Source organism: Anomaloglossus baeobatrachus, chromosome 1, assembly GCF_048569485.1.
Source record: "Anomaloglossus baeobatrachus isolate aAnoBae1 chromosome 1, aAnoBae1.hap1, whole genome shotgun sequence".
NCBI lineage: Eukaryota > Metazoa > Chordata > Amphibia > Anura > Aromobatidae > Anomaloglossus > Anomaloglossus baeobatrachus.
Genome location: NC_134353.1, coordinates 389,617,039 through 389,644,140, shown reverse-complemented (window position 1 = coordinate 389,644,140; position 27,102 = coordinate 389,617,039). Strand labels below are relative to the sequence as shown.

General features: G+C 43.5%; 1 protein-coding gene across 15 annotated transcripts in view; it reads left to right on the top strand.

Moving 5' to 3' along the window:
• Positions 1-27,102, top strand: part of ADGRL3 (adhesion G protein-coupled receptor L3) — a 1,180,558-nt gene that overhangs the window by 538,946 nt on the left and 614,510 nt on the right. For all 15 annotated transcript variants that reach the window (XR_012754627.1, XM_075352554.1, XM_075352542.1 and 12 more), the window contains one exon: positions 19,834-20,634. Coding sequence is in view for 14 of the 15 variants with exons in the window: in XM_075352554.1 (XP_075208669.1) it covers positions 19,834-20,634 (801 nt within the window). In the remaining variant the exon portion in view is untranslated. The remainder of the gene's footprint in view (positions 1-19,833; positions 20,635-27,102) is intronic.

Sequence of the window (27,102 nt, the reverse complement as noted above, 5' to 3'; positions counted from 1 at the left end):
ACCTGGAAGGAGACTGATGCTCAACTTGTCTCCTAAGATTTCCCCTAAGGTGGAATCAGCATGAGTGGAGTAAGAGAGGAAGCCCACGTAATCTCATGGAGAGCATACAAACTCATTGCAGATGTTGTTCTTCGTAGGATTTGATCCCAGGTCCCCAGTGCTGTAGGACTACAATGCTAACCACAGAGCCACTCTGCCAACTGTAGAGAATATCTGTGAATAATTGATGCCATGAATGAAATGTAGCGCCCAGACACCAGCAGCACTCATGCGGGCCCACATAAGGACAATGCCACCACCATGTTTCACTGTAGGCACCATGCTTTTAAAAGAATTAATTAAAAAAATATGGTAAAATCTAGTGACAGACCCTCTTTAACCCCTTCATGACCCATAGCTTATCGGTGTGTCATAGGTCATGTGTATTCCTTTAATGCAGGCTCTCACAGCGAGCCTACATGTTTCCCCGTAAATGTTGGCTGATCTGTCCAGGTATCTAGCTGTCTTGCATATTTTTCACTTTACCACCCACAGATAAAGCTTCCTCTTCTTCTTAATCTTACTCTTATGGTCTCTAAACTTGGATCAAACCCGTCTGTACCCTGCAGTTGGCTCCTCCCAACAGCATTTCACTATTTATTGTCTCACCTTCCCTGTAGTTAGGCAATACCTAACCTCTGTACAAGGGATCAGTACTTAATTCGGCCACTAGATGGCCACACAATTTACATTATTATAACAATGTCTTCAGGGCGGGGCACACGGGCCTAGCAATCTCTTAAACATTTTTGAGCAAGAATCAATAATTTCAGTTTTCTCTCCCACGGAGGCATCTACATTATGATCCTCAGATACACACACTTTTTTAAAAGTAGCAAAGTAAATAAAGAACTATATAAATTTGATATTGCCACAACTCTACTGAAATACAGAATTAAGTTTCCAGGCTATTTTTACTGCACAGAGTGAAAGCCTAACCCTAGAAACAATAAGATAGTTGTTTTTTCTCCCGCCATTTCAGTCACATAACATGTTTTCCCCATTTATCATTATATTTTATGGTAAATTGAATAGCATAATTCCAAATTACAACTTGTCCCACAAAAAAAGTTATGCTCTTGAAGACAGACGAAAAACTGAAACTGTAAAAATGAAAATTACCACTGTGGGAAAGGGGTACTTTGCACACTACGACATCGCAAGCCGATGCTGCAATGCCAAGCGCGATAGTCCCCACCCCCGTCGCAGCTGCAATATCATTGTGTTAGCTGCCGTATCGAATATTATCGCTACGGCAGCTTCACATGCACTCACCTGCCGTGCAACGTCGCAGTGGCCGGCGAACCGCCTCCTTATTAAGGGGGCGGGTCGTGCGGCATCACTGTGACGTCACAAGGCAGGCGGCTAATAGGAGCGGAGGGGCGGAGATGAGCGGGATGTAAACATCCCGTCCACCTCCTTGCTTCCGCATAGCCGACGGGAGCCGCGGTGACGCAGGTAGGAGATGTTCCTTGCTCCTACAACTTCACACACAGCGATGTGTGCTGCCGCAGGAGCGAGGAACAACATCGGACTGTCGCGTCAGCGCAATTATGGAATTCACCAACACTACACCGATGATACGATTACGACGCTTTTGCGCTTGTTAATCGTATCATCTAGGATTTACACAATGCGATGTCGAGAGCGACGCAGGAAGTTCGTCACTTTCAACATGACCCCACCGACATCGCACCTACGATGTCGTAGTGTGCAAAATACCCCAAAGGGTAAATTTAATTTACTATCACAATTTACAGGAAACAAACTGCAAATTTGGGTAATGGGTCATCAACCCTGTAATCCAATGTCAATTTACACATAAAACCCCATACATTGTTCATGTTTCCCTTACTTTGTTTCAATAAACATTTTTTTTAATTTTCCTTTAATATAACCTTATGTGGGCTTGTTTTTGAGGAACAAGTTTTAGTTTTGAATGCAACCATTCATTTTACCATATCATATAAAACACAATTATGGCATTGTTTTGTATTTATGTCCTTCATTGTATGGTAGAAAATGACAAAGCAATAGCATTCTCCAGTTCAGTATGATTACGGCAATAACAAGCTCATAGGTTTGTATATACAGTCGTGTTTGAAAGTCTTGGCATCCTTGAAATTGTTCCGGAAAATGAAGTTTTTCTCCTAGACAATTATTTCAATTACACGTTTTGTTATACACAAATATATTTCTTTGTGTGTTTTCTAACAACACAAAAAAAGGCAAAAAAAGGCAAAGTGGATATAATTTTACAAAAAAAACGCAAATTGGGCCACACAAAATTGTTGGCAAACTCAATATTTGGTTGCACACCATTTGGAATAAATAACTGCAATCAAATCATTTCTTATAACCATCAACAATCCTCTTAAACCTCTCAACTGGAATTTTGGATTCTTCTTTTGCAAACTGCTCTAGGTCTCTTATATTTGAGGTGTGCCTTCTCCCAACATCAATTTTAAGATCTCTCCACAGGTGTTCAATAGAATTTAGATTCAGACTCCTTGCTGGCCACCCTGGAACTCTACAGCACTTTGTTTCCATCCATTTTGAAGTACTCCTTGAAATATGTTTGGGGTCATTTCCCTGCTAAAAGACTTATGATCTAGGATGCAAACCTAGCTTTCTGACACTAGGGACTATATTGTGACCCAAAATCTTTTGGTATTCTTGAAATGTCATGATGCCTTGCACACAGTCAAGGCACCCAGTGCCAGAGGCAGCAAAAGAATCCCAAAACATCTTTGACCCTCTATCATATTTGACTGTAGGTACTGTGTTCTTTTCTTTGTGGTGTAGGCCTCATTCCATTTTTGCTAAGCAGTATAAAGATGTACTTGACCAAAAGCTCTACTTTGGTCTGTGTCAACAGTGGGTTCCCTTGGAGTCTCCTGCCATAGCCTTTGATTTCATTCAAATGTTGACAGATAGTTTGTGTTGACATTGATGCATCCTGAACCTGCAGGACAGCTTGAATTTCTTTGGAACTTGATTGGGGCTGCTTATCCACCATCTATCCTGTGTTGCAACCTTACATCAATTTTTTTGTGTGCTGTTCAAGTCAAGTGAGATTAGCTACAGCACCATGATTATGTTGCACACCATGGGCAAAGGAACATGAACTGGAGATTGACTAACAACCTTGAGATTGTTGATTATTTTCAACAATTTTGGTTCTCTAGTTCTCAGACAGTTCTGTTCTCTTTGTTTTTTCCATGATTAGTGTGGCACACACAGACACACAATGCAAAAATTGAGTTAACGTCTCCTCTTTTAGCTGGTTTCAGATGTGATTTTCATATTGCCCCACCTGGTACTTGTCACAGGAGGTGAGTGTGATCGAGCACCACATTCTTTAAACAAAGCTGTTGACCCACAATTTTGGAAAGGTGCCAACAATTTTCTCCTGCCCATTTTTACAATTTCAAGAGGGCCAACACTTTCATCCATAATTGTACAGTTAGGTCCAGAAATATTTGGACAGTGACACAAGTTTTGTTATTTTAGCTGTTTACAAAAACATGTTCAGAAATACAATTATATATATAATATGGGCTGAAAGTGCACACTCCCAGCTGCAATATGAGAGTTTTCACATCCAAATCGGAGAAAGGGTTTAGGAATCATAGCTCTGTAATGCATAGCCTCCTCTTTTTCAAGGGACCAAAAGTAATTGGACAAGGGACTCTAAGGGCTGCAATTAACTCTGAAGGCGTCTCCCTCGTTAACCTGTAATCAATGAAGTAGTTAAAAGGTCTGGGGTTGATTACAGGTGTGTGGTTTTGCATTTGGAAGCTGTTGCTGTGACCAGACAACATGCGGTCTAAGGAACTCTCAATTGAGGTGAAGCAGAACATCCTGAGGCTGAAAAAAAAGAAAAAATCCATCAGAGAGATAGCAGACATGCTTGGAGTAGCAAAATCAACAGTCGGGTACATTCTGAGAAAAAAGGAATTGACTGGTGAGCTTGGGAACTCAAAAAGGCCTGGGTGTCCACGGATGACAACAGTGGTGGATGATCGCCGCATACTTTCTTTGGTGAAGAAGAACCCGTTCACAACATCAACTGAAGTCCAGAACTTTCTCATTGAAGAAGGTGTATCTGTCTCTAAGTCAACAGTAAAGAGAAGACTCCATGAAAGTAAATACAAAGAGTTCACATCTAGATGCAAACCATTCATCAATTCCAAAAATAGACAGGCCAGAGTTAAATTTGCTGAAAAACACCTCATGAAGCCAGCTCGGTTCTGGAAAAGTATTCTATGGACAGATGAGACCAAGATCAACCTGTACCAGAATGATGGGAAGAAAAAGTTTGGAGAAGAAAGGGAACGGCACATGATCCAAGGCACACCACATCCTCTGTAAAACATGGTGGAGGCAACGTGATGGCATGGGCATGCATGGCTTTCAATGGCACTGGGTCACTTGTGTTTATTGATGACATAACAGCAGACAAGAGTAGCCGGATGAATTCTGAAGTGTACCGGGATATACTTTCAGCCCAGATTCAGCCAAATGCCGCAAAGTTGATCGGACGGCGCTTCATAGTACAGATGGACAATGACCCCAAGCATACAGCCAAAGCTACCCAGGAGTTCATGAGTGCAAAAAAGTGGAACATTCTGCAATGGCCAAGTCAATCACCAGATCTGAACCCAATTGAGCATGCATTTCACTTGCTCAAATCCAGACTTAAGACGGAAAGACCCACAAACAAGCAAGACCTGAAGGCTGCGGCTGTAAAGGCCTGGCAAAGCATTAAGAAGGAGGAAACCCAGCGTTTGGTGATGTCCATGGGTTCCAGACTTAAGGCAGTGATTGCCTCCAAAGGATTCGCAACAAAATATTGAAAATAAAAATATTTTGTTTGGGTTTGGTTTATTTGTCCAATTACTTTTGACCTCCTAAAATGTGGAGTGTTTGTAAAGAAATGTGTACAATTCCTACAATTTCATTTCAAATCCAATGTGGTGGCATGCAGAGCCCAACTCGCGAAAATTGTGTCACTGTCCAAATATTTCTGGACCTAACTGTATATTAAATTGGGCAGCTCTGAGGGAATATTTTTATTTTTTCATCCATAGAGATGGGCTTTTTGCTAGTCTGTAGTTTCATCCCTTTTATTGTTTTCAATTAGGGACCTGCGGAGACTGGAAATTGGCATTTTGTAGCATTTACATACAGTTTAAATTTTACATTTTGACAGAACAGCGTTTTTGTACAAAACAATACAAAATGCACCGTGTGCAGAATTATTAGGCAAGTTGTATTTTAGAGGATTTTTTTTTATTATTGATCAATAACTATGTCCTCAATCAACTCAAAAGACTCATAAATATCAAAGTTTAATATTTTTGGAAGTTGGAGTGGGTTTTTTTAAGATTTGGCTATCTTAAGCCCGCTACACACGCTTCAATATATCTCACAATCCGTCGTTGGGGTCAAGTTGTAAGTGACGCACATCCGGCATCGTTTGTGAGGTATCTGCGTGTGACAGCTACGTGCGATCAGGATTGAACGCAAAACCGTTGATCGCAAACACATCGTATCTTTGTCTAGAATTGAGCGTTTTGTTGCACGAACCTAGTCAATTGTAACGTGTGACATCCCTCATACGATTTTGGTGTCTGATGCTATGTGCGCAGGTGTGCGCTCTGCACCGCAGCTTAAAAAAGGTCCGCTTCAGAGCACAGCTGAAAAGCTGCGTTCTGAAGCGCCTCACAATGTCTGTCATTCACTAATCTCAGTCAGTCGGTCACTATCTCTGTCCCTCACTCTCTGTCCATGTCAGTCTATCCCCCACTCTCATATACTCACCGATCCCCGATCCCCGGCGCTGCACGGCGTTCACACTGCTCCGGCGGCTTTTACTGTTTTGAAAAAGCCAGCCGACCTATAAACAATCTCATATTCCCTGCTTTCCCCGCCCACCGGCGCCTATGATTGGTTACAGTGAGACACTCCCCCACGCTGAATGACAGGTGTCACACTGCACCCAATCACAGCAGCCGGTGGGCGTGTCTATACTGTGTAGTGAAATAAATAATTAAATAATTAAAAAAAACGGCGTGCGTTCCCCCCCAATTTTAAAACCAGCCAGATAAAGCCATACGGCTGAAGGCTGGTATTCTCAGGATGGGGAGCTCCACGTTATGGGGAGCCCCCCAGCCTAACAATATCAGCCAACAGCCGCCCAGAATTGCCGCATACATTATATGCGACAGTTCTGGGACTGTACCCGGCTCTTCCCGATTTGCCCTGGTGCGTTGGCAAATCGGGGTAATAAGGAGTTATTGGCAGCCCATAGCTGCCAATAAGTCCTAGATTAATCATGTCAGGCGTCTCCCTGAGACACCCTCCATGATTAATCTGTAAATTACAGTAAATAAACACACACAGCTGAAAAAATCATTTATTAGAAATAAAAAACACAAACATATACCCTGGTTAACCACTTTAATCAGCCCCAAAAAGCCCTCCATGTCCGACGTAATTCAGGATGCTCCAGCGTCGCTTCCAGCGCTGCTGCATGGAGGTGATCGGAGCTGCAGAAGACACAGCCGCTCTGGTCACCTCCACGCAGCTAATGAAGACAGCCGCGCGATCAGCTGAGCTGTCACTGAGGTTACCCGCTGTCACTGGATCCAGCGGTGGATGCAGCGGTGGCCGCGGGTAACCTCAGTGACAGCTCAGCTGATCGCGCTACTCACCTCAGTTGCTGCGTGGAGGTGATAGGAGCGGCGGTGAGTAGCGCGATCAGCTGAGCTGTCACTGAGGTTACCCGCGGCCACCGCTGCATCCACCGCTGGAGGTTCACCCGAGTTCATTCTGACAGTGCGGCTCTGTCTGTGTCTGCTGTCATCTGCCATTCAGCTCTGCTACATGGCTGTCTGTGTCTGCTGTCAGCGGCCATGTAGCAGAGCTGAACGGCAGATGACATAGTAAAAACGCATCCCTACACATTACACACGCTTGGCAAGTCAATAAAAAAAAAAAAAAAAAAGGTGCCCAATGCATACGTCACAGAACACATGATCTAAAGGATCGCACACAAAATTGATCAATTTAACATAGACTACTAACGCACGTGTGACAGCAAATGAACGACCTACGTGCAATCTCATAAGATCCCGTATGCAACCTGGGCGTGTCACATCGCAAATGCGATTGTACAACTAATTGCAACGTGTAAAGTGGGCTTTAGGAGGATATCTGTTTTTGCAGGTAACTATTAATGTGCAGAATTATTAGGCAACTTAATAAGAACCAAATATATTCCCATCTCACTTGTTTATTTTCACCAGGTAAACCAATATAACTGCACAAAAATTAGAAATAAACATTTTTCACATGCAAAAACAAAACCCCAAAAAATTTGTGACCAATATAGCCACCTTTCTTTATGATTACACTCAACAGCCTACCATCCATAGATTCTGTCAGTTGCTTGATCTGTTTACAATCAACATTGCGTACAGCAGCCACCACAGCCTCCCAAACACTGTTCCGAAAGGTGTACTGTTTTCCCTCCCTATAGATCTCATATTTTATGAGGGACCACAGGTTCTCTATAGGGGTTCAGATCAGGTGAACAAGGGGGCCATGCCATTATTTCTTCATCTTTTAGACCTTTACTGGCCAGCCACGCTGTGGAGTAGTTGGATGCATGTGATGAAGCATTGTCCTGCATGAAAATCATGTTTTTCTTGACCTATACCGACTTCTTCCTGTACCACTGCTTGAAGAAGTTGTCATCCAGAAACTGGCAGTAGGTCTGGGAGTTGAGCTTCACTCGATCCTCAACCCGAAAAGGTCCCACAAGTTCAACTTTGATGATACCGGCCCATACCAGTACCCCACCTCCACCTTGCTGGCGTCTGAGTCGGAGTGAAGCTCTCTGCCCTTTACTGATCCAGCCTCTGGCCCATCAAGAGTCACTCTCATTTCATCAGTCCATAAAACCTTTGAAAAATCAGTCTTAAGATATTTCTTGGCCCAGTCTTGATGTTTTATCTTATGTTTCTTGCTCAAAGGTGGTCGTTTTTCAGCCTTTCTTACCTTGGCCATGTCCCTGAGTATGGCACACCTTGTGCTTTTTGATACTCCAGTAATGTTGCAGTTCTGAATTATGGCCAAACTGGAGGCAAATGGCATCTTCGCAGCTTCACACTTTATTTTCCTCAATTCATGGGCAGTTATTTTGCGCCTTTTTTTCCCAACACGCTTCTTGCGACCCTGTTGGCTATTTGCCATGAAACACTTGATTGATCGGTGATCACGCTTCAAAAGTTTGGCAATTTCAAGACTGCTGGATTCCTCTTCAAGACATCTCATAATTTTGGACTTTTCAGAGCCCATCAAATCTCTCTTCTGACCCATTTTGCCAAAGGAAAGGAAGTTGCTCAATAATTAAGCACACCTTATATAGGGTGTTGATGTCATTACTAGATATGAGCGAACCGGTCCCGGTTCGGCTCGAGGCCGGTTCGCCGAACGGGGGTCCCGTTCGAGTTCGGCTCGTCGAACGTTCGACGAACCGAACTCGAGCCAATAGGCTATAATGGGAGGCAATCACAAACACATAAAAATGCATTATAAATGTACACAAACAGTTAATAAACATTGCCATAACACTTACCGGTCCCCGCGATCCCTTCTGCACTCTGTCTCCTGCCGCTATTCCATCCGATGATCGCTTAATCCTCCCGGTGACCTGCACTGCCAGCAGAGATGCAGGACCTATCGTGACGTCAAAATAGCCATGTGACCAGTCACGTGGCTATTATCTCATTGGCTACAGACTGGTCACATGACTATGACACGTCATGTAGGACCTGCGAGTGCATCTCTCCGGTACACGGTGCACATATGTGTATCGCCGTGTACCAGCGACATGTTCTAGCACACGGTCGACTCCCCGTTCCGTTAGGGACCGGCTGACACAGCCGGTCATTAACGGAGATCACCGTTGCCATAGCAACGCAGTTAGCGGTGACGTCACCGCTAACCGCGGCTCCGAGAGCACCGTTGCTATGGTAACGCGTCTGTCAGCGTTACCGCTGTTACCGCTGACAGCCAGCACTGATCACTCACGGAGTGAAGGCTGCACGCTGCTGCACGGTTGTAGTGAGGATTGTACTGAGGATGAGGTTCCCCAGCCCCAAGTGATGGGCTGATGCACCTCATCCTCACTACAATCGTCACTACTACTACACTAGTGAGGATTGTAGTGAGGATGAGATGCCCCAGCCCCAAGTGATGGGCTGATGCACCTCATCCTCACTACAATCGTCACTACTACTACACTAGTGATGATTGTAGTGAGGATGAGATGCCCCAGCCCCAAGTGATGGGCTGGTGAACCTCATCCTCACTACAATCGTCACTACTACTACACTAGAAAGAAAGAAGACAGAAGAGCAGGATCGTGGAGGGGTGACAGGGGGTAATAAAGATGGAGTCTCTAATATGTCTGTGTATTTATTTCTATTAAAGTATTTTTTCTCTGTGTGGTGTCTTTTTTTTAACCCTTTATTGGAGATTCTTAATGGCCGGGTCAAACGTGCCTGACATTAAGAATCTCTGGCTTAATACTGGCTAGTAAAACAAAGCCAGTATTAACTCATGATTACCCAACAAGCCACCCGGCTCCAGGGCTGTTGGAAGAGTTGGATACAGCGCCAGATGATGGCGCTTCTATGAGAGCGCCATTTTCTGGGGCGGCTGCGGACTGCAATTCGCAGCAGAGGCGCCCAGAAACCTCGGGCTAACCTGTGCTGCGGATTCCAATCCCCAGCTGCCTAGTTGTACCCGGCTGGACACAAAAATGAGGCGAAGCCCACGTCATTTGTTTTTTAATTATTTCATGAACTAAGTGAAATAATTAAAAAAAACGGGCTTCCCTATATTTTTGGTTCCCAGCCGGGTACAAATAGGCAACTGGGGGTTGGAGGCAGCCCGTGGCTGCCTGCTGTACCTGGCTAGCATACAAAAATATGGCGAAGCCCACGTCATTTTTTTGGTGGGCAAAAAAATTCTGCATACAGTCCTGGATAGAGTATGCTGAGCCTTGTAGTTCTGCAGCTGCTGTCTGTTCTTCTCCATACAGATAGACAGCAGCTGCAGAACTACAAGGCTCAGCATACTCCATCCAGGACTGTATGCAGAAGTTTTTTGCCCCCTGAAAAAATTATGTGGGCTTCGCCATATTTTTGTATGCTAGCCAGGTACAGCAGGCAGGTACGGCTGCCCCCAACCCCCAGTTGCCTATTTGTACCCGGCTGGGAACCAAAAATAAAGGGAAGACCTTTTTTTATTATTTCATGAATTTCATGAAATAATTAGAAAACAAATGACGTAGGCTTCGCCCCATTTTTGTGTCCAGCCAGGTACAACTAGGCAGCTGGGGATTGGAATCCGCAGCACAGGTTGGCCTGAGCTTTCTGGGCCCCACTGCTGCGAATTGCAGTCTGCAGCCGCCTCAGAAAATGGCATTTTCATAGAAGCGCCATATTCTGGCGCTGTATCCAACTCTTCCAGCACCTGCCTGCTATACCTGGCTAGCATACAAAAATATGGCGAAGCTCACGTCCTTTTTTTGTAGTTTTTTGGCAAAAAAAATAAAAAATGCTTCCCTGGATTTTCCATTGCCAGTGAAGGTAACACCAAGCAGTGGGGGTTAGCAGCCAGTAGCTGCTTGGATTACCCTTAGCTAGCAATACAAAAAATGCAGCGGGAGCCCATATATATTTTTTTTAATTATTTATTTAAATAACTAAAAATAAAATGGGCTTCCCTGTATTTTGATTGCTGGACATCACAGTGCTGTAAAAATAAATCTTTAAAAAAATGACGTAGCGCTCCGCGGTATTTTTGATTCTCAGCGCAGATAAAGCAGACAGCTATGGGTTGCCACCCCCATCTGCCTGCCGTTACCTTGGTTGGCAATCAAAATACAGGGAAGCCCATTAATTTTTTCTATTTAAAAAATAGTTAAAAAAAAAAATGACGTTGGGTCCCCCCATTTTTGATAGCCAGCTAGGGTAAAGCAGACGGCTTTACCGTGGTTGGGGATCCAATGTGGAGGTCCCCTCAGGCTCTTTTTTATAATTATTGTATAAATATTAATAATTACACAATAAAAGTAGGGTCCCCCCCAAATTGGATCACCAGCCAAGGTAAAGCGGACAGCTGTGGTCTGGTATTCTCAGGGTGGGAAGGTCCATAGTTATTGGGCCTTCACAGCCTAAAAATAGCAGGCCGCAGGCACCCCAGACGTGGCGCATCCACTAGATGCGCCAATCCTGGCGCTTCACCCCAGCTCATCCCGTGCCCTGGTGCAGTGGCAAACGGGGTAATAAATCGGGTTGATACTAGCTGTAAAGTAACCTGAGATCAAGCCCAGCAGTTTGTGATGTCATGGCGTCTATTAGATACTCAACATCATAAACTGTCAGTACTAACAAAAAAAAAAAAATCGACAAAAGAAATTTATTTGAAAAAACAGTCCCCAAAACATTTCCTCTTTCACCAATTTATTGTAAGAAAAAAAATAAAGGGGTCCCACGACGACTCTGGACCGTCTAGAATATGGGGGGGAGACACTCAGGGAACGTATCCCCCATTTTCTAGGAGTGCGGACCCTTCATGTGAGGAGTGTGGGTGCAATGAATCTGCACTCACTCTTCTCGGGTCCACAGCAGCAGAGTCCATGTCGTAATGGTTGCTACCAAAGCTGCAATGCCCTGCTCATGAGGTAAGGGCATGCCTAATCAGGAGAACTACTGTAGAGGAAGCTCTGCTCACTGGTATATAGGTGCTCAGAGGTAATAATAGATAAAATTAGTGAGTAACCTCGGCACTCTAAATCTCCCAGACTAAGTCAGTAAGTCACAACGGATAGTAATGCAAAATCACTCTTTATTGGTCCGTATTAAGAAAAAAAAAATTTTCATAAGCATATATGTTTTTGTCCAAAACAAGTTACAAATGACGTTTCGGCCTGAGCCTTCGTCAGATTGGACTTATCTGCTTGTAATTATGAAAAATGACAATAATCAGTATCACATAAGAGTGAGAGAACAATAACATAAACTCGAACAATGTAGAGGTACAATTGGGATGCAGCAAAAAAATTGCAACACAGCAAGAAATGAAACACATGATACAAATGTCATAATACAGTACAAGGACAATATAGTAATGACAAATATGGGGTCAGAGTAGGCTTAGACAGCTCTGGTACGAAAGAGATGTCAATCATAAAGTAACATGTGCAGTAGGTGTAGAGCTACAGTGTGCATGGCAGAGCTAATGGGTAGACCGACCATAGAAAAAGAACGGAGAAAAAGTGGAGAAAAAGTGGAGAATAAGTGGAGAATAAGTGGAGAAAAAGTGGAGAAAAAATGGAGAAAAAAGTGGAGAAAAAGTTGAGAAAAAGTGGAGAAAAAGTGGAGAAAAAAATGGAGAAAAAGTGGAGAAAAAGTGGAGAAAAAAGTGGAGAATAAGTGGAGAAAAAGTGGAGAATAAGTGGAGAATAAGTGGAGAAAAAGTGGAGAAAAAAATGGAGAAAAAAGTGGAGAAAAAAGTGGAGAAAAAGTGGAGAAAAAGTGGAGAAAAAGTGGAGAAAAAGTGGAGAAAAAGTGGAGAAAAAAATGGAGAAAAAGTGGAGAAAAAGTGGAGAAAAAGTGGAGAAAAAGTGGAGAAAAAGTGGAGAATAAGTGGAGAAAAAGTGGAGAATAAGTGGAGAAAAAGTGGAGAAAAAGTGGAGAAAAAAATGGAGAAAAAGTGGAGAAAAAGTGGAGAAAAAAGTGGAGAAAAAGTGGAGAAAAAGTGGAGAAAAAGTGGAGAAAAAGTGGAGAAAAAGTGGAGAAAAAAATGGAGAAAAAGTGGAGAAAAAGTGGAGAAAAAGTGGAAAAAAAGTGGAGAAAAAGTGGAAAAAAATGGAGAAAAAGTGGAGAAAAAGTGGAGAAAAAGTGGAGAAAAAGTGGAGAAAAAGTGGAGAGAAAGTGGAGAGAAAGTGGAGAAAAATTGGAGAAAAAGTGGAAAAAAAGTGGAGAAAAAGTGGAAAAAAAATGGAGAAAAAGTGGAGAAAAAGTGGAGAAAAAATGTAGAAAAAGTGGAGAAAAAATGGAGAAAAAGTGGAGCACCCTTTGGTGCCTTTCATGTGGCACTAAGGGGTGCTTAGCTTTGTATTTAGCCAAAAAAATGAAATTAAAAATGACGTAGGGTTCCCCCTAGTTTTGTAGCCAGCTAGGGTAAAGCAGACGGCTGCAGCCTGCAGACCACAGCTGGCAACCTCACCTTGGCTGGTAATCCAAAACTGAGGGCACCCCACGCTGTTATTTTAAATTAAATAAATAATTTTAAAAAAAAAAACACGTAGGGGTCCCCCAAAATTGGATCACCAGCCAAGGTAAAGCAGACAGCTGGGGCCTGATATTCTCAGACTAGGGAGATCCATGGTTATTGGACTCTCCCCAGCCTAAAAATAGCAGGCCGCAGCCGCCCCAGAAGTGGCGCATACATTAGATGCGCCAATCCTGGTGCTTCGCCCCAGCTCATCCCACGCCCTTGTGCGGTGGCAAACGGGGTAATATATGGGGTTAATACCAGATGTGTAAGTCATCTGGCATCAAGCCCTGGGGTTGGTGAGGTCAGGCGTCTATCAGATACCCGACATCACCAACCCAGTCAGTAATAAAAAAAAATAGACGACAAACACATTTTTATTTGAAAAAACACTCCCCAATACAATCCCTCTTTAACCAATTTATTAGAATGAAAAACAAATCCAGGTCTGGTGTAATCCAAGGGGTTGCCATGACGATCCACACTGTCCCAGTCAATGAAGAGCAGGATGTTCCCCATTGGCTGGGAGAGCAATGCAGTGACCTGAGCTAACATCAATGGGTCAGCCCAGGTCACTGCAGGGGATGACAAGTGCTGCTGTCAGCGAGGTACATTACCTGCGCTGATCTCCAGCACTGCCGACAGCCCCTGTCACTGAGCTCAATGACCGGCTTCACACCAAGTATCGCGAGAGGTCCGTGACGTCACCGCTAGTCAGTCTCGGGTCGGAAGCGAGAGGTGATGTGACAAGCGGCGGCCATGGAGGACAGTGACAGCGCTGAGGTCGGGATGGCGGGACTTCATCACCGCAGGTAAGCCGAGCGGGGGGGGGGGGGTGTGGGTGTGTGTGTGTGTGTGTGTGTGTGTGTATGTGTGTGTGTGTGTATGTGTGTGTGTGTGTGTGTGTGTGTGTGTGTGTGTATGTATGTGTACATGCCGCGGGCAGGAGGGGGCGGAGCGAGCTGAGCGGGAAAGTGTGGGCTTCCTGCACGTAACTAAGATAAACATCGGGTTACTAACCAAAGCGCTTTGCTTGGATACCCGATGTTTATCTTGGTTACCAGCTTCTGGCAGGCTGCCAGCGATGGCTCCTGCACACTGTAGCTGTAAAAAGCCCTGCTTTTTGCTGCTAGAACCGTTCTCGAACGTATCTAGAACTATCGAGCTTTTGCAAAAAGCTCAAGTTCTAGTTCGATCTCGAACAGCCCCCACAATCACTCGAGCCGCGAACTGGAGAACCTCGAACCACGAACCGCGCTCAACTCTAGTCATTACACCACACCCCTCCTCATTACAGAGATGCACGTCACCTGATTTACTTAATTGGTAGTTGGCTCTCAAGCCTATACAGCTTGGAGTAGGACAACATGTATAAAAAGTATCATGTGATCAAAATACTCATTTGCCTAATAATTCTGCACACAGTGTATGTTGTTTTTTTTTTCTCTCATTTTGAATTGAGAAAAGAGTGGTTGATTTAAGCTATATCACTAAAGTGAGTACTCCCTCACCATATTATTATATCTTTTCATGGGACAACAATGAAGATATGACACTTTGAGACAATGTAATGTTGTGAGTGTACAGCTTGTATAACAGTGTAATAGTTAAAATGACCAAATTCTGCCCAAAGTGTTAATATTTTGTGTGGCCACCAATATTTTGTAGCACTACCTTAACTCTCTTGGGAATGTAGTTCAGAGATAGAGCTTCACAGAAGCCACTGGAATCCTCTTCCACTCCTTCATGACGACATCACAGAGCTGGTGGGTGTTAGAGACCTTGCACTCCTCCACCTTCCATGTGAGGATGCCCCACAAATGCTCGATAGGACATAGGTCTGGAGACATACTAGGCCAGTTCAGCACCTTCACCCTCAGTTTCTTTAGCAAGGCAGTGGTCATCATGGAGGTGTGTTGGGGATCATTATCATGTTGGAATACTGCCCTGCAGCCCAGTTTCCGAAGGGAAGGGATCATACTCTGCTTCAGCATGTCACAGTACAAGTTGGCGTTCCCTCAATGAACTGTAGCGCTCCACATCAGGCAGCATTCATGCAGCCCTTGACACTCTTAACTTCATGCTTGACTACACTAAAGAGACATTTTGACTGTAGGCAAGACACACTTGCCTTTGTACTCCTCATCTGGTTGCCACCACACATGCTTGACACCATCTGAACCAAATAAGTTTATCTTGGTTTGCATGCTTTCTTGTATATCATCTTTAGAAGAGGCTTCCTTCTTGGATGACAGCAATGCAGACTAATTGATGCAGTGTGCAGCCTATTGTCTGAGCACTGACAGACTGACCTCACCAGTTTACCCTCTGCAGTGCTGGCAGCACTGATACGTCTATTTTGAAAAGACATCCTCAGGATATGATGCTGAGCAAGTGCACTCAGTTTCTTTCGTCGACCATGGCGAGGCCTGTTCTGAGTGGAAACTGTCTTGTTAAACCACTGTATGGTCTTGGCCAACATGCTGTAACTCAGGGTGTTGCCAATCTTCTTACAGCATAGGCCATCTTTATGTAGAGCAGCAATTCTTTTTTTCAGATCCTCAGAGAGTTCTTTGCCGTAAGGTGCAATGTTGAACTTCCAGTGGCCAGTAAGAGTGTGAGAGCAATAACACTAAATGTAAAAAAGAAACCTGCTCCTTATTCAGACCTAAGCCCTTGTAACACCAATAAGTCAAATGACACCGGCGAGGGAAAATGGCAAATTGGGCATAATTTTGCCATTTTCATTGAGGAGTGTACTTACTTTTTTGCCAGCAGTTTAGACATTAATGGCTGTGTGTTGCGTTATTTAGCGAGCACACCGAATGTGCACTGTTTCACAAGCATGGTGGCTCAGTGGTTAGCACTGCAGTCTTGTAGCACTGGGGTTCTAGGTTCAAATTCCCACCAAGGACGACATCTAAAAAGAGTTTGTTTGTTCTTCCCACTCTCCAAAAACATACTTATAGGGAATTTAGATTATGAGCCCCAATGGGGACAGTGAAGATCACGTGTGTAATGCGCTGTGGAATTAATAGCGCTATGTAAGTAAGCTAAATAAATAAACACTGTACACTGACTTTTACATTGTGTCATATCTTCAGTGTTGTCTCATGAAAAGCTGTAATAAAATATTTTAAAAATGTGAGGGGAGTACTCATTTTTGTGATATACTGTATATGTACATAAATATATATATATATATATATATATATATATATCTGTATATATATATATATATATATATATATATATATATATATATATATACATGCTGCACACACACATGCACACACATACAGATATACAGTATATGTATATATATTTTTTTCTTCACTTGGCGGACTTATCTTTATCATGCAGCAACCTTTCATGAAAATGTACATCACAGGTTATTGAAGGGGTAATAAAAAGGTATTGTCGCTTCTCTTCACATGTTTTGGTGGATTATTGAATTCTTTGTGTAATTCTATAGCAGCTTTTGAATAACTGCATTGTGCCATTCCTCTACCATTTTAGCCCTTGTCAGAGGGGGAACAAAAGGACATAGAGATGAAGGAAAAGATGTTTATCTAAGTGATCAAATGATCACATGTTGAACTACTGTTTGCAGGACTAATAAATAAGTTAAAAGAAAAAGTTTAAGGGAAAAAATTCTCCAGTTCCCGTCACCCAAAAAAATGGTTTAATTTTGAAAAAAAAACAAGAGCCACAAAAAAAATAATTGATGTTTATTTGTCCGTTATGATCTGTACTATACAATTATACAAGTATTTCTCTGGCATGGTGAATGCTATAAAAATATTAAAAAAAAAAACAAAATTGGTAGTTAAAAAGGAATTAAAATGTATGTGTCTCAAAATTGTAAAATTACAGCTAGATGAGCAATAAATAAACCCTCAGTCGCTCTGTAAAAAAAAAAAAAATTGAATGACCGATATTTTTCTATTTTCTTGTGCAAGAGTAAAAAATATATAATTGGGTATCACCACAATCAGACTTACAGTACAATACAAATGAATAAAAATAAAAAACTAATAGCAGATGTATTGTTTTTTAAACAAAACCTCTCCCCCATGGAACTTAAGGGTACTTTACACGCTGCGATATCGGTACCAATATCGCTAGCGAGCGTACCCGCCCCCGTCGGTTGTGCGTCACGGGCAAATCGCTGCCCGTGGCGCACAACATCGCTTACACCTGTCACACGGACTTACCTTCCCTGCGACGCCGCTCTGGCCGGCGAACCGCCTCCTTTCTAAGGGGGCGGTTCGTGCGACGTCACACGGCAGCCATCCAATAGAAGCGGAGGGGCGGAGATTAGCGGGATGTAACATCCCGCCCACCTCCTTCCTTCCGCATTGCCGGTGGACGCAGGTAAGGAGATGTTCGTCGTTCCTGCGGTGTCACACATAGCGATGTGTGCTGCAGCAGGTACGACGAACAACATCATACCTGCAGCAGCAACGATATTAAGGAAATGAACGACGTGTCAACGAGCAAAGATTTTTCATGTTTTTTTGCTCATTGATCATCGCTCATTAGTGTCACAAATTTTTTTACTTTTTTTTGCACAAAAATTGCAAAATAAAATAAAAAAACATCAATATTGTACAGTTATTCTCAAAATATGACGATTCTCCAAAGAGTGAATAAAAAATTAAAAAGTGTGATAAACAGTTTTCCAAAGAAGTTACATCACACAAAATGGTAACAATGAAAATGATATTTCATCACACAATAAATAAAAGCTCATACAGCTCCTTTGACAGAAACACGTACAATATATGGCTTTCCGAATATAGAAGCACATTTCTATTTTTATTTTAATTGTAGAAAAATAATAACACATGCATAAAACTACATATAGTACTACTACTGTACATTTTGTATTGCCGTAATGATCAGGGTTCCAGCATACATCATCCCTGAAGCCAGTCACTAAGCTCAGTAGCTTATACCGTCGTAATCTGCAGAGCTGAGCTCAGTGACTGGCCGCAGCGGTAACATGCAATGTAGTCTTGATGTCGCCTCCATAGCCTATGAACAAATACAAGGGCGGGGCCATAGAACTGGCACTTCACCCGGAATGGGGGAGTTTTTGAATACCTTTACAAGCTTTGGTAAACACTTTCAACAATTTATTTGCATACAATTTAAAAAGGTAAAAAAATGCTGTTTTTTCTATTTGTTCCCTAATGTGAGTGAGTTAAAGTTAGTTAAAGGGGTTGTCCAGGACAATTTTATTTTTTAACAATGGGTTTAAAAATTAATAGGCAGGTAGTTGCTATCTACCTGACTGTTCTACTGGATGCTGACTCAGACTACTCCTACCAGCGATTCAGCTGCTCTGTCAGCGGAGCATAACTGCTGATGTCATGATGATTGACAACCGGCTCCCCGCAGTAAGGTGGTAGGGAGCTGCTACCAATCAGCATGACATCAGAATTCCTGCCCTGTCAACAAAGCAGAGCAGAAGAGAAGCCACTGCTCTTTCGAGGTGATGTCATGGGAGGCCACAGAATCGCTAACAGACATGGTCTGTTACTGCTCTGTGCCAACAGAGATCTACACTGGGCAGAACAGGCAAGTAGTTAGCAACCACTTGCCTGTTAGTTGTTAAGGGTGTTTTACACGCTGCGACATCGCTAACGATATATTGTCGGGGTCACGTCGTTAGTGACGCACATCCGGCGCCGTTAGCGACATCGCAGCGTGTGACAACAAGGAGTGATGAGCAACGATCGCAAAAACGTATAAAATCGTTGATCGTTGACACGTCGCTCCTTTTCAAAATATCGTTGGTGGTGCATGCCGCTGGTTGTTCATCGTTCCTGCGGCGTCACACATCGCTATGTGTGACACTGCAGGAACGACGAACATCATCCTACCTGCGTCCACCGGCAATGAGGAAGGAAGGAGGTGGGCGGCATGTTCCGACCACTCATCTCCGCCCCTCCTCTGCTATTGGGCGGTCGCTTAGTGACGCCGCAGTGACGTCGCTATGACGCCGAACGCACCTCCCCCTTGAAGGAGGGATTGTTCGGCGGTCACAGCGACAATGACGGGGCGGATACTATCACGCACGACATCGCTAGCTATCGCTATCGATGTCGCAGCATGTTAAGCACCCTTTAGGCTTATAGTAAGAAAACAATCTTGGACAACCCATTTTATAAGTTATATGTACTACAAAATGGTGCCACCAACAAATACAACTCATCCTACAAAAAACAAGCCCTCTTTTGGTTTTATTAACAAGAAAAAGGTTCCTGGAATGGGATGATGAAAAGAAAAAATTCACAGAAAAAAATGAAATAGAATAGGCCTTGTCTATTGTTATGTGGCTGCCATAGACTCTTTATTTTCTTTGTTAGGACACTTTTTTCCTATATTGTTTCTGACTGCTAATTAGAAATATTTGTCTTCTTGCAGTGTTTCTTTGTCCTGGATTGCTAAAGGGAGTTTATCAAAGTGAACACTTATTTGAATCTGATCATCAATCAGGAGCATGGTGTAAAGATCCTTTGCAGGCATCTGATAAAATATATTACATGCCATGGACTCCATATAGAACTGACACCCTAACAGAGTACTCTTCTAAAGATGACTTCATTGCTGGACGACCAACTACGACTTACAAGCTTCCTCATAGAGTAGATGGTACAGGCTTTGTTGTCTATGATGGAGCCCTCTTTTTTAATAAGGAACGTACCCGGAATATAGTCAAGTTTGACCTTAGGACAAGAATTAAAAGCGGAGAGGCTATTATTGCAAGTGCCAATTATCATGACACGTCTCCTTATAGATGGGGTGGTAAATCAGATATTGATCTTGCAGTTGATGAAAATGGACTCTGGGTCATTTATGCAACAGAACAAAATAATGGGAGGATAGTGATTAGTCAACTTAATCCTTATACCCTGCGAATTGAAGGAACTTGGGATACAGCATATGATAAACGATCTGCATCAAATGCCTTCATGATTTGTGGGATATTATATGTGGTAAAATCTGTTTATGAAGATGATGATAATGAAGCGACTGGGAATAAAATCGATTACATATATAACACAGACCAGATCATCGATGATTACGTTGATATCCCATTCCCAAACTCATATCAGTACATTGCTGCTGTGGATTACAATCCTCGGGACAATTTACTTTATGTATGGAACAATTATCATGTAGTGAAGTATTCCCTGGATTTTGGAATTTTGGACGGCAAATCAGGTATGTCTGCCATGAATTTGACTACAGCAATGTTATGTTAGCTTTTGATTACATGTTAATAAATTAGTTCAGAAAATCATGTGGCACGTTCCGTTTAACCATCCATGTGGCCATCTGTGTGTAGGTATGTGCCATCCATGTGCTATCCGTGTGCCATCCATGTGTATGTGTGTGCCATCCATGTGATATCCATGTGACACATACCAGAAAACAATGCACAACACTGAAATTAATGTTTTTTATTTTCAAAGATAGATTGATAGATAGATTTTACAGCTAGTAGCCAAATTAATAAATAATTAATTGAAAAAGAATAGGGTAAGGTTCCCCTAAGATTCATAGCCAGACAAGGTAAAGTGGACAGCTGAATTGATATTATCAGGCAGGAACGTCCATGGTTATTGGGCCCTTTTTCAGCCACCCCAGAAGTGGCATATCACATTAGATCACGTTACATGTACCAATTCTGGAGTTTTGCGTTGGCTCTTCCTGATTGTACTTGTGCGGTGGTAATCGAGGTAGTGATTTATGGGGTTGATGTCAGCTGTGTAGTGTCAGCTGGCAACAAGCCCAGGGGTTAGTAATGGAGAGGCATCTATCAGACACCCACATTACTAACCAGTAAGTAAAAAGAAAAAAATACACATGAAAAAATAATTCAGTTTAATATACACTCCCCGAAACTTTCCCTTGTTTGCCATTTTATTAAAAAACTCCATGCAGCTCTGCCATAGTCGAGGGAATCCGCCATAGTCCACCAAATCCATCATAGTCCAAAAAAAGATATCTGAAAAAAAGCAAAAATATTCAAGCACAGAGAAATAAAACAAGACACCCTCATTCACTACTTTATTCAAAAGAAAAAAAAATCACAGCTGGTCTGACGTAATCCATGGATTCCAACAAAGTCTATAGAGCCTCATTCTAATACTTTATAGAGTCGTTTTCAGGCAATTCCAGGCCATACTGTGCTGCATGAGACCCAACGCCTCTGAAGAGCTGTGACATAAGTAACACTACCGCTGTTCAGGGCTGCCACGTCACCAGGTCACTTTGCATGACTTGGCAACTCTACTGAGCGGTAACATTACTGATGTCACTGCTCTTCAGAGGCACTGGGTCTTGCGCAGTGTGAATTGGGGTGACCCGATGATCCTGAACAGTGGTAATGTTACTGATATCACCACTCTTCAAAGGTGTTGGGTGTCATGCAGTGCAGCATGAATCGGAATTACCTATAAACAAAGTCTATAGAGTGTCAAAACTTTGTTCATCAGATTCACTCTGGACTACGTTGGACCTGCTGGGGATTTTTTTCTTTTCTTGGGAATAAAATGGTGAATGAGGGTTTCCATTTGTGGGCTGTGACAAATTCTTCAAACTACACTTTAAAAAAAAAAAAAAAAGTGGTGAACAAGGTGAGAGAAAATGTCGGGGAGTGTTTTGTTTTCAATAAAACATTTTTTTGGTGTGTGTTTTTCTATTTTTTTAATTTTTTGATTGGCGTATCTATGTGATGTACCACTTTTTGGGCAGCTGCAGGCTGGGAATGGCCTAATAACCAGGGACTTTCCCGACCTGATAATATCAGTTCTCAGATGTCTGCTTTACCTTGGCTGGTTACCAAAAATAGGGTGACTGCATACCGTTTTTTTTCAATGATTTTTTTTTTCTTCTATTTCCCTATTATCTATTTATCTAGCTATTATATTTGCACATTTTAAGACATAAAATCATTAATTTCTTAAATGCATTTAGTTCAGGTCTGTGTCACATGGATGGCACATGGATGTGTGTATTTCACTGACCCATAGACTTCTAGTGGCCCTTGGGGCCCTTTTCATCCTTGCTGACAGTAAAAAACGGACATGTCTCATGTCTCCATGTGAAGAGCAACATAGATTTTATTTAGTATGTGTGTGAACGTGCCTCCAGAATGAGGGTCTTAATAATAATTAGTCAGCATTTTGTGTGGTTTTAAAAAAAAAAAAATAAAATAAAAAAAATAATAATATATATATAAAAAAATATACACATATACAGGTGTGCAAACGTTTGGGCACTCATGGTCAAAATTGCTGTTATTGTGAACAGTTAATGAAGTTGAAGATGAAATGATCTCTAAAAGGCATTAAGTTAAAAAATGACACATTTCCTTTGAATTTTAGATAAAAAAATACATTTTTCATCTTTTACATTTTTAAACTAATAAAAAAGGAAAATGGGCCGATGCAAAAGCTTGGGCACCCTGCATGGTTAGTGTTCTGTTTGTTGCGTCTCTCATGAATCACACTCAGTGGAGAACTTCAGGCTCTTCATTACAAGTGGTATAGTCAGCCATTACATCTGTCTGCAGTACCAGCTAGTTGCCTCCTCTCTGTAGTGCATACACAGAGTAGTGAGACCCCTAGAGGTCATACAGCATATAACATATTGCTACATCCTTTCTCTTTTAACTGGAAGAATATTTTAGGGCTCTTGTCCACTTGCGAGTAAAAAAATCCCTGCGATACTCAGCCAGAAAAGTGAGTCGAGTGTCCTGTGTATGACCAGCTGAGGGAGTATTCTCCGGTCATGATGTCTGTATTACCAAAACCCTTATCCTAAAAATAAACACACGGACTGCATGCGACTTGGTTCAAAATGGCCACAGCAGCCTTTATTGCCTATTGTTCACAAACTAAGCACCTTAGGGACGCCGTCCAACGGGCGACCCAGGACAACAACACACAGATAACAATAGACAATGCCATTTACATGACCCTCCCGGGGGCAGGCCCAGTCCATAACTACTACTCCCCTTGTCCCTGGCCGCAACACACCGACCCAGAGACAAGGTGCCAATCACCCACGGATTGACACCCCCACACTTTGGCAGAACCCCGTGCCTGCCACATACCGGAACCGAGAGCCACCATACCCAGACAATGACTCCCGGTCCAGTTACCAGTCACTTCCAACCTCTGTACCAGACCTACCCCCCCCGCCGCTGTGACAAATAGCATCCCAACATCCCAAACCACGTCCCCCAGATGACAACACAAAAAGGGAGGGTGGGCGGGGATCTCTTGGCGTCCGGAAGAAGAAGAGGAGGTAACCCCCTCCTCTCCCAGACTAACCCTTTCCCTACTCCTCCTCTTCCTCCCAAGCTAAAACCACCCCTTAGTGCCATATTAGGCCTGCCTACCAAACTGTCCCTATTAACCCCATCACTCCCTAACTCCCCCTTGGTCATGTCGCCCCTCCTCCCCAAGGGAGGATCCATGGCTTTCTTGATCTGTGTATGGTCTGCGTATGGTGTGCTTTTTTTTCTCACCTAGCATCCATATGACATGCGAGCGTCATGTGAGTGCTATGATGCAAGTGTGTAGATTGTTAATATCAAGGATACGTGTGACATGTGTATGCCACCCGTACTCTGATTTTTTTCTCACTACCATAGGCTCGCATGGGGGTGCGAGAGCTGAGACTCGGTGCAAATCGCAGCAATGCTGTGATTTCACCGAGAGCACGAGTTGTGTCGTATAAAATTAAGCTAGTGGACAATGACTCATAGCTTAACACTGGTGCGAGTGCGATCCGATTTTTTATCGGTTCACATTCACACATGAAAATTGCAAGTGGACAAGAGCCCTAAACATAATAAACACACATCTGACTAAGTAAGAAATAATTACAATAAATACAGTTAGATATAAATCCTGAGGTGCTCAGTATTTCTGATTATTTTGCCCACTCTAGTAACATAAGAAGTGTCACTGTCCACCTCTGGTAGTTCTTCTGATTCTGGTAATATGCCTTCCTATATTGCCTGTCTCTGGCTAGCATCCTCACACTGATGGTCAGCAGGCACTGTTGGTATTTGGCGTGTACTTGCTGCCTCGTTGCCTTGGGTATCAGGATACTGTTCAAAAGGCCATGAATCATCTCTTCCTTTCTCAGTAATCTTTCTCTCAGGTGAGTGTCTCTGATGCCACGCACTATTTTGTCTCTAATTAGACCGTCTCTGATTTCCCCAAAGCCACATGTTGCAGCCAATGTCCTCATCTCTATCACATATATGTCTACATTTTCACCATCCTCTTGCTGTCTTGTGAAGAACTTGTATCTCTGCACGGTCTCCTTCTTTGGGTCACAGTGTTTATCAAATGCCTCCACAATGTCTGCTAGGACAAGGCGGTCTGTGTCTGGCAGTAAGGTCTGGGCTAGTTCTCTGCCGTTTTCCCCAATTAAGTAATCAAACAGCTTTACTTTACATTTGTCATCACTGGGGGCCACTGTCAGATCCACATACAGAGTCAACTCTTTTTTCCAGTCTCTCCACGTCTGGGATAGATTACATGACGTCACATCCAGTTTCTGAGGGGGCTTCAGACCAGTCTCCATATTTTGTAGCAATGACAGGAAATCTGTACTCAGAGTTACAATGATATTCTGTACCGTCCCAGTCTCACACACAAGCTCTGAGGATTTGCAGGTGTGTCACACGAAGGTTCTGTGCCCAAATGTCACTATGTTCTGTTTGTTGTGTCTCTCATGAATAACACTCAGTGGATATCTTCAAGCTCTTTATTACAAGTGGTGTTGTCAGCCATTACATCTTTCTGCTGCACCCTGTCTGCAGTACCAGCGAGTTGCCTCCTCTCTGTGGTGCACACATACAAGTAGTGAGACCCCTTGAGGCCGCTAGAGGCCATACAACAGTTAGTACCTACTAGCTTCCCCATTGGCAAGTATCACAGCTTGTAAACGCCTTTTGTAGCCGACCAAGAGTCTTTCAATTCTTGTTTGAAGGATTTTCATCCATTCTTTCTTGGAAAAGTCTTCCAGTTCTGTGAGATTCCTGGGTCGTCTTGCTTGCACCGATCTTCACTGCCACAGATTTTCAATGATGTTTTTAGATCGGGGACTATGTGAGCCATTGTAAAATTCACAGAAACAAACGGGCAAGAGTGTTTACCTGCCTAGGCCACAGAATCAAATGCACTAATAGGATGCACAAATGTGACACCCCTAGACTAGTCAGGGCGTGACAGGGTTCTGTACTTTCTACTCTTTGGTGAAGGACTCAACCCCTCATGGTTCTGGGTTCCCAACCTATGGTACTGCCTCCATCAGCATCCAAATCCCAACCACACCTCACACCACACCCTGTCAGGCACACCAGTGGGCTGCCTAGCTGGAATAGGGCCGCCCGCCTAGGGGTCAGGCAGACTGGTGGGAGGGAAGTAGAACAGAGCTGTAGTAGCCCTCAAGAAGTGAGGAGCTGAGGGAATGGTGGCTCCCTGTATGTGACAGGTTGGGTTGCAGACGGGGGTCTGGGCCCGGAGGAGTCGGAGACCTGGTTGCAGGGTATTGAGGCTGGGTGCCTAGACCTGGTATTGGAGGACGGTCAGCAGCTTGAGCCTAATAACCGGTCCGGGACCGAAATCACGGCGGGATACAGGACCCTAGGTCGAGGAGTAGCTTCAGGCAACCCGGCAATTAACCTGCAGAGGACTGTGACTTTATGGACTGTCCCCAAGAAGCTCAGAGATCAGAGGCACTAGCGCAACGAGGGGGATAAGGCTTTCCAACCCACGCAGCCCACAGAAATCCCAAGCGTGGGTCCTTGAGAGCGCAGCTCCACTACCAACAAGTAGGGAGCGGGACCCGATCCGCTTTAAGCCAATGGGCCACCAGAACACTTCTAATTTGTGCACGGAGGCAGTCTCCGGATCACCCGGCAATACCAGAGTGGACGGATACCCGGACGAGCTCCCCCAAGAGGGCAGTGGCACCCAGAGACTTGGTTTACCTTGTTGTCAGAGTCTGCTTTGCAGTCGCATCATCACCAACACTGCCTGAGTGAGTACGTGGTCCTCCCCTGCTCCTCCACTATCTAGAGTCCTGGGGCCTACCCTACCCATGGAGGGAAAGTCATCTGGCTAAGGGGTTTTGCTGCATCCCGTGAGTGCATTTGACTCTGTGTCCTGGGCAGGTAAACTCTGTTGCCCTTTGTTTCTGTGAATTTTTCTGACTTTTTGGGGGATAATGTAATTCCTCTTTTTGAGGGCCATTGTAAAACCTGAAGTTGAAAAGAGGATAGCTTCTACAAATGGATAATGATCCTAAATACACATCAAAATCCACACTAGACTACCTCAAAAGGCGTAAGCTGAAGGTTTTTCAATGGCCCTCACAGTCCCCTGATCTGAACATCATTGAAAATCTGTGGCTTAATCTTAAAAAAGCAGTGTGCAAGACCACCCAGGAATCTCACAGAACTGGAAGACTTGTCCAAGGAAGAATGGATTAAAATCCCTCTAAACAAGTATTTGCCTGGCTACAAATAGCATTTAAAAGCTGTGATACTTGGCAAAGGAGGTGCTACTGTAGCGCCCCTGAACCCATCAGGGTGCTACAAGGTTCTGCATCCCCACCAGGATGCAGGGCCTTTCCCCTTTGGGACCCAGAACCCCAGTGCCG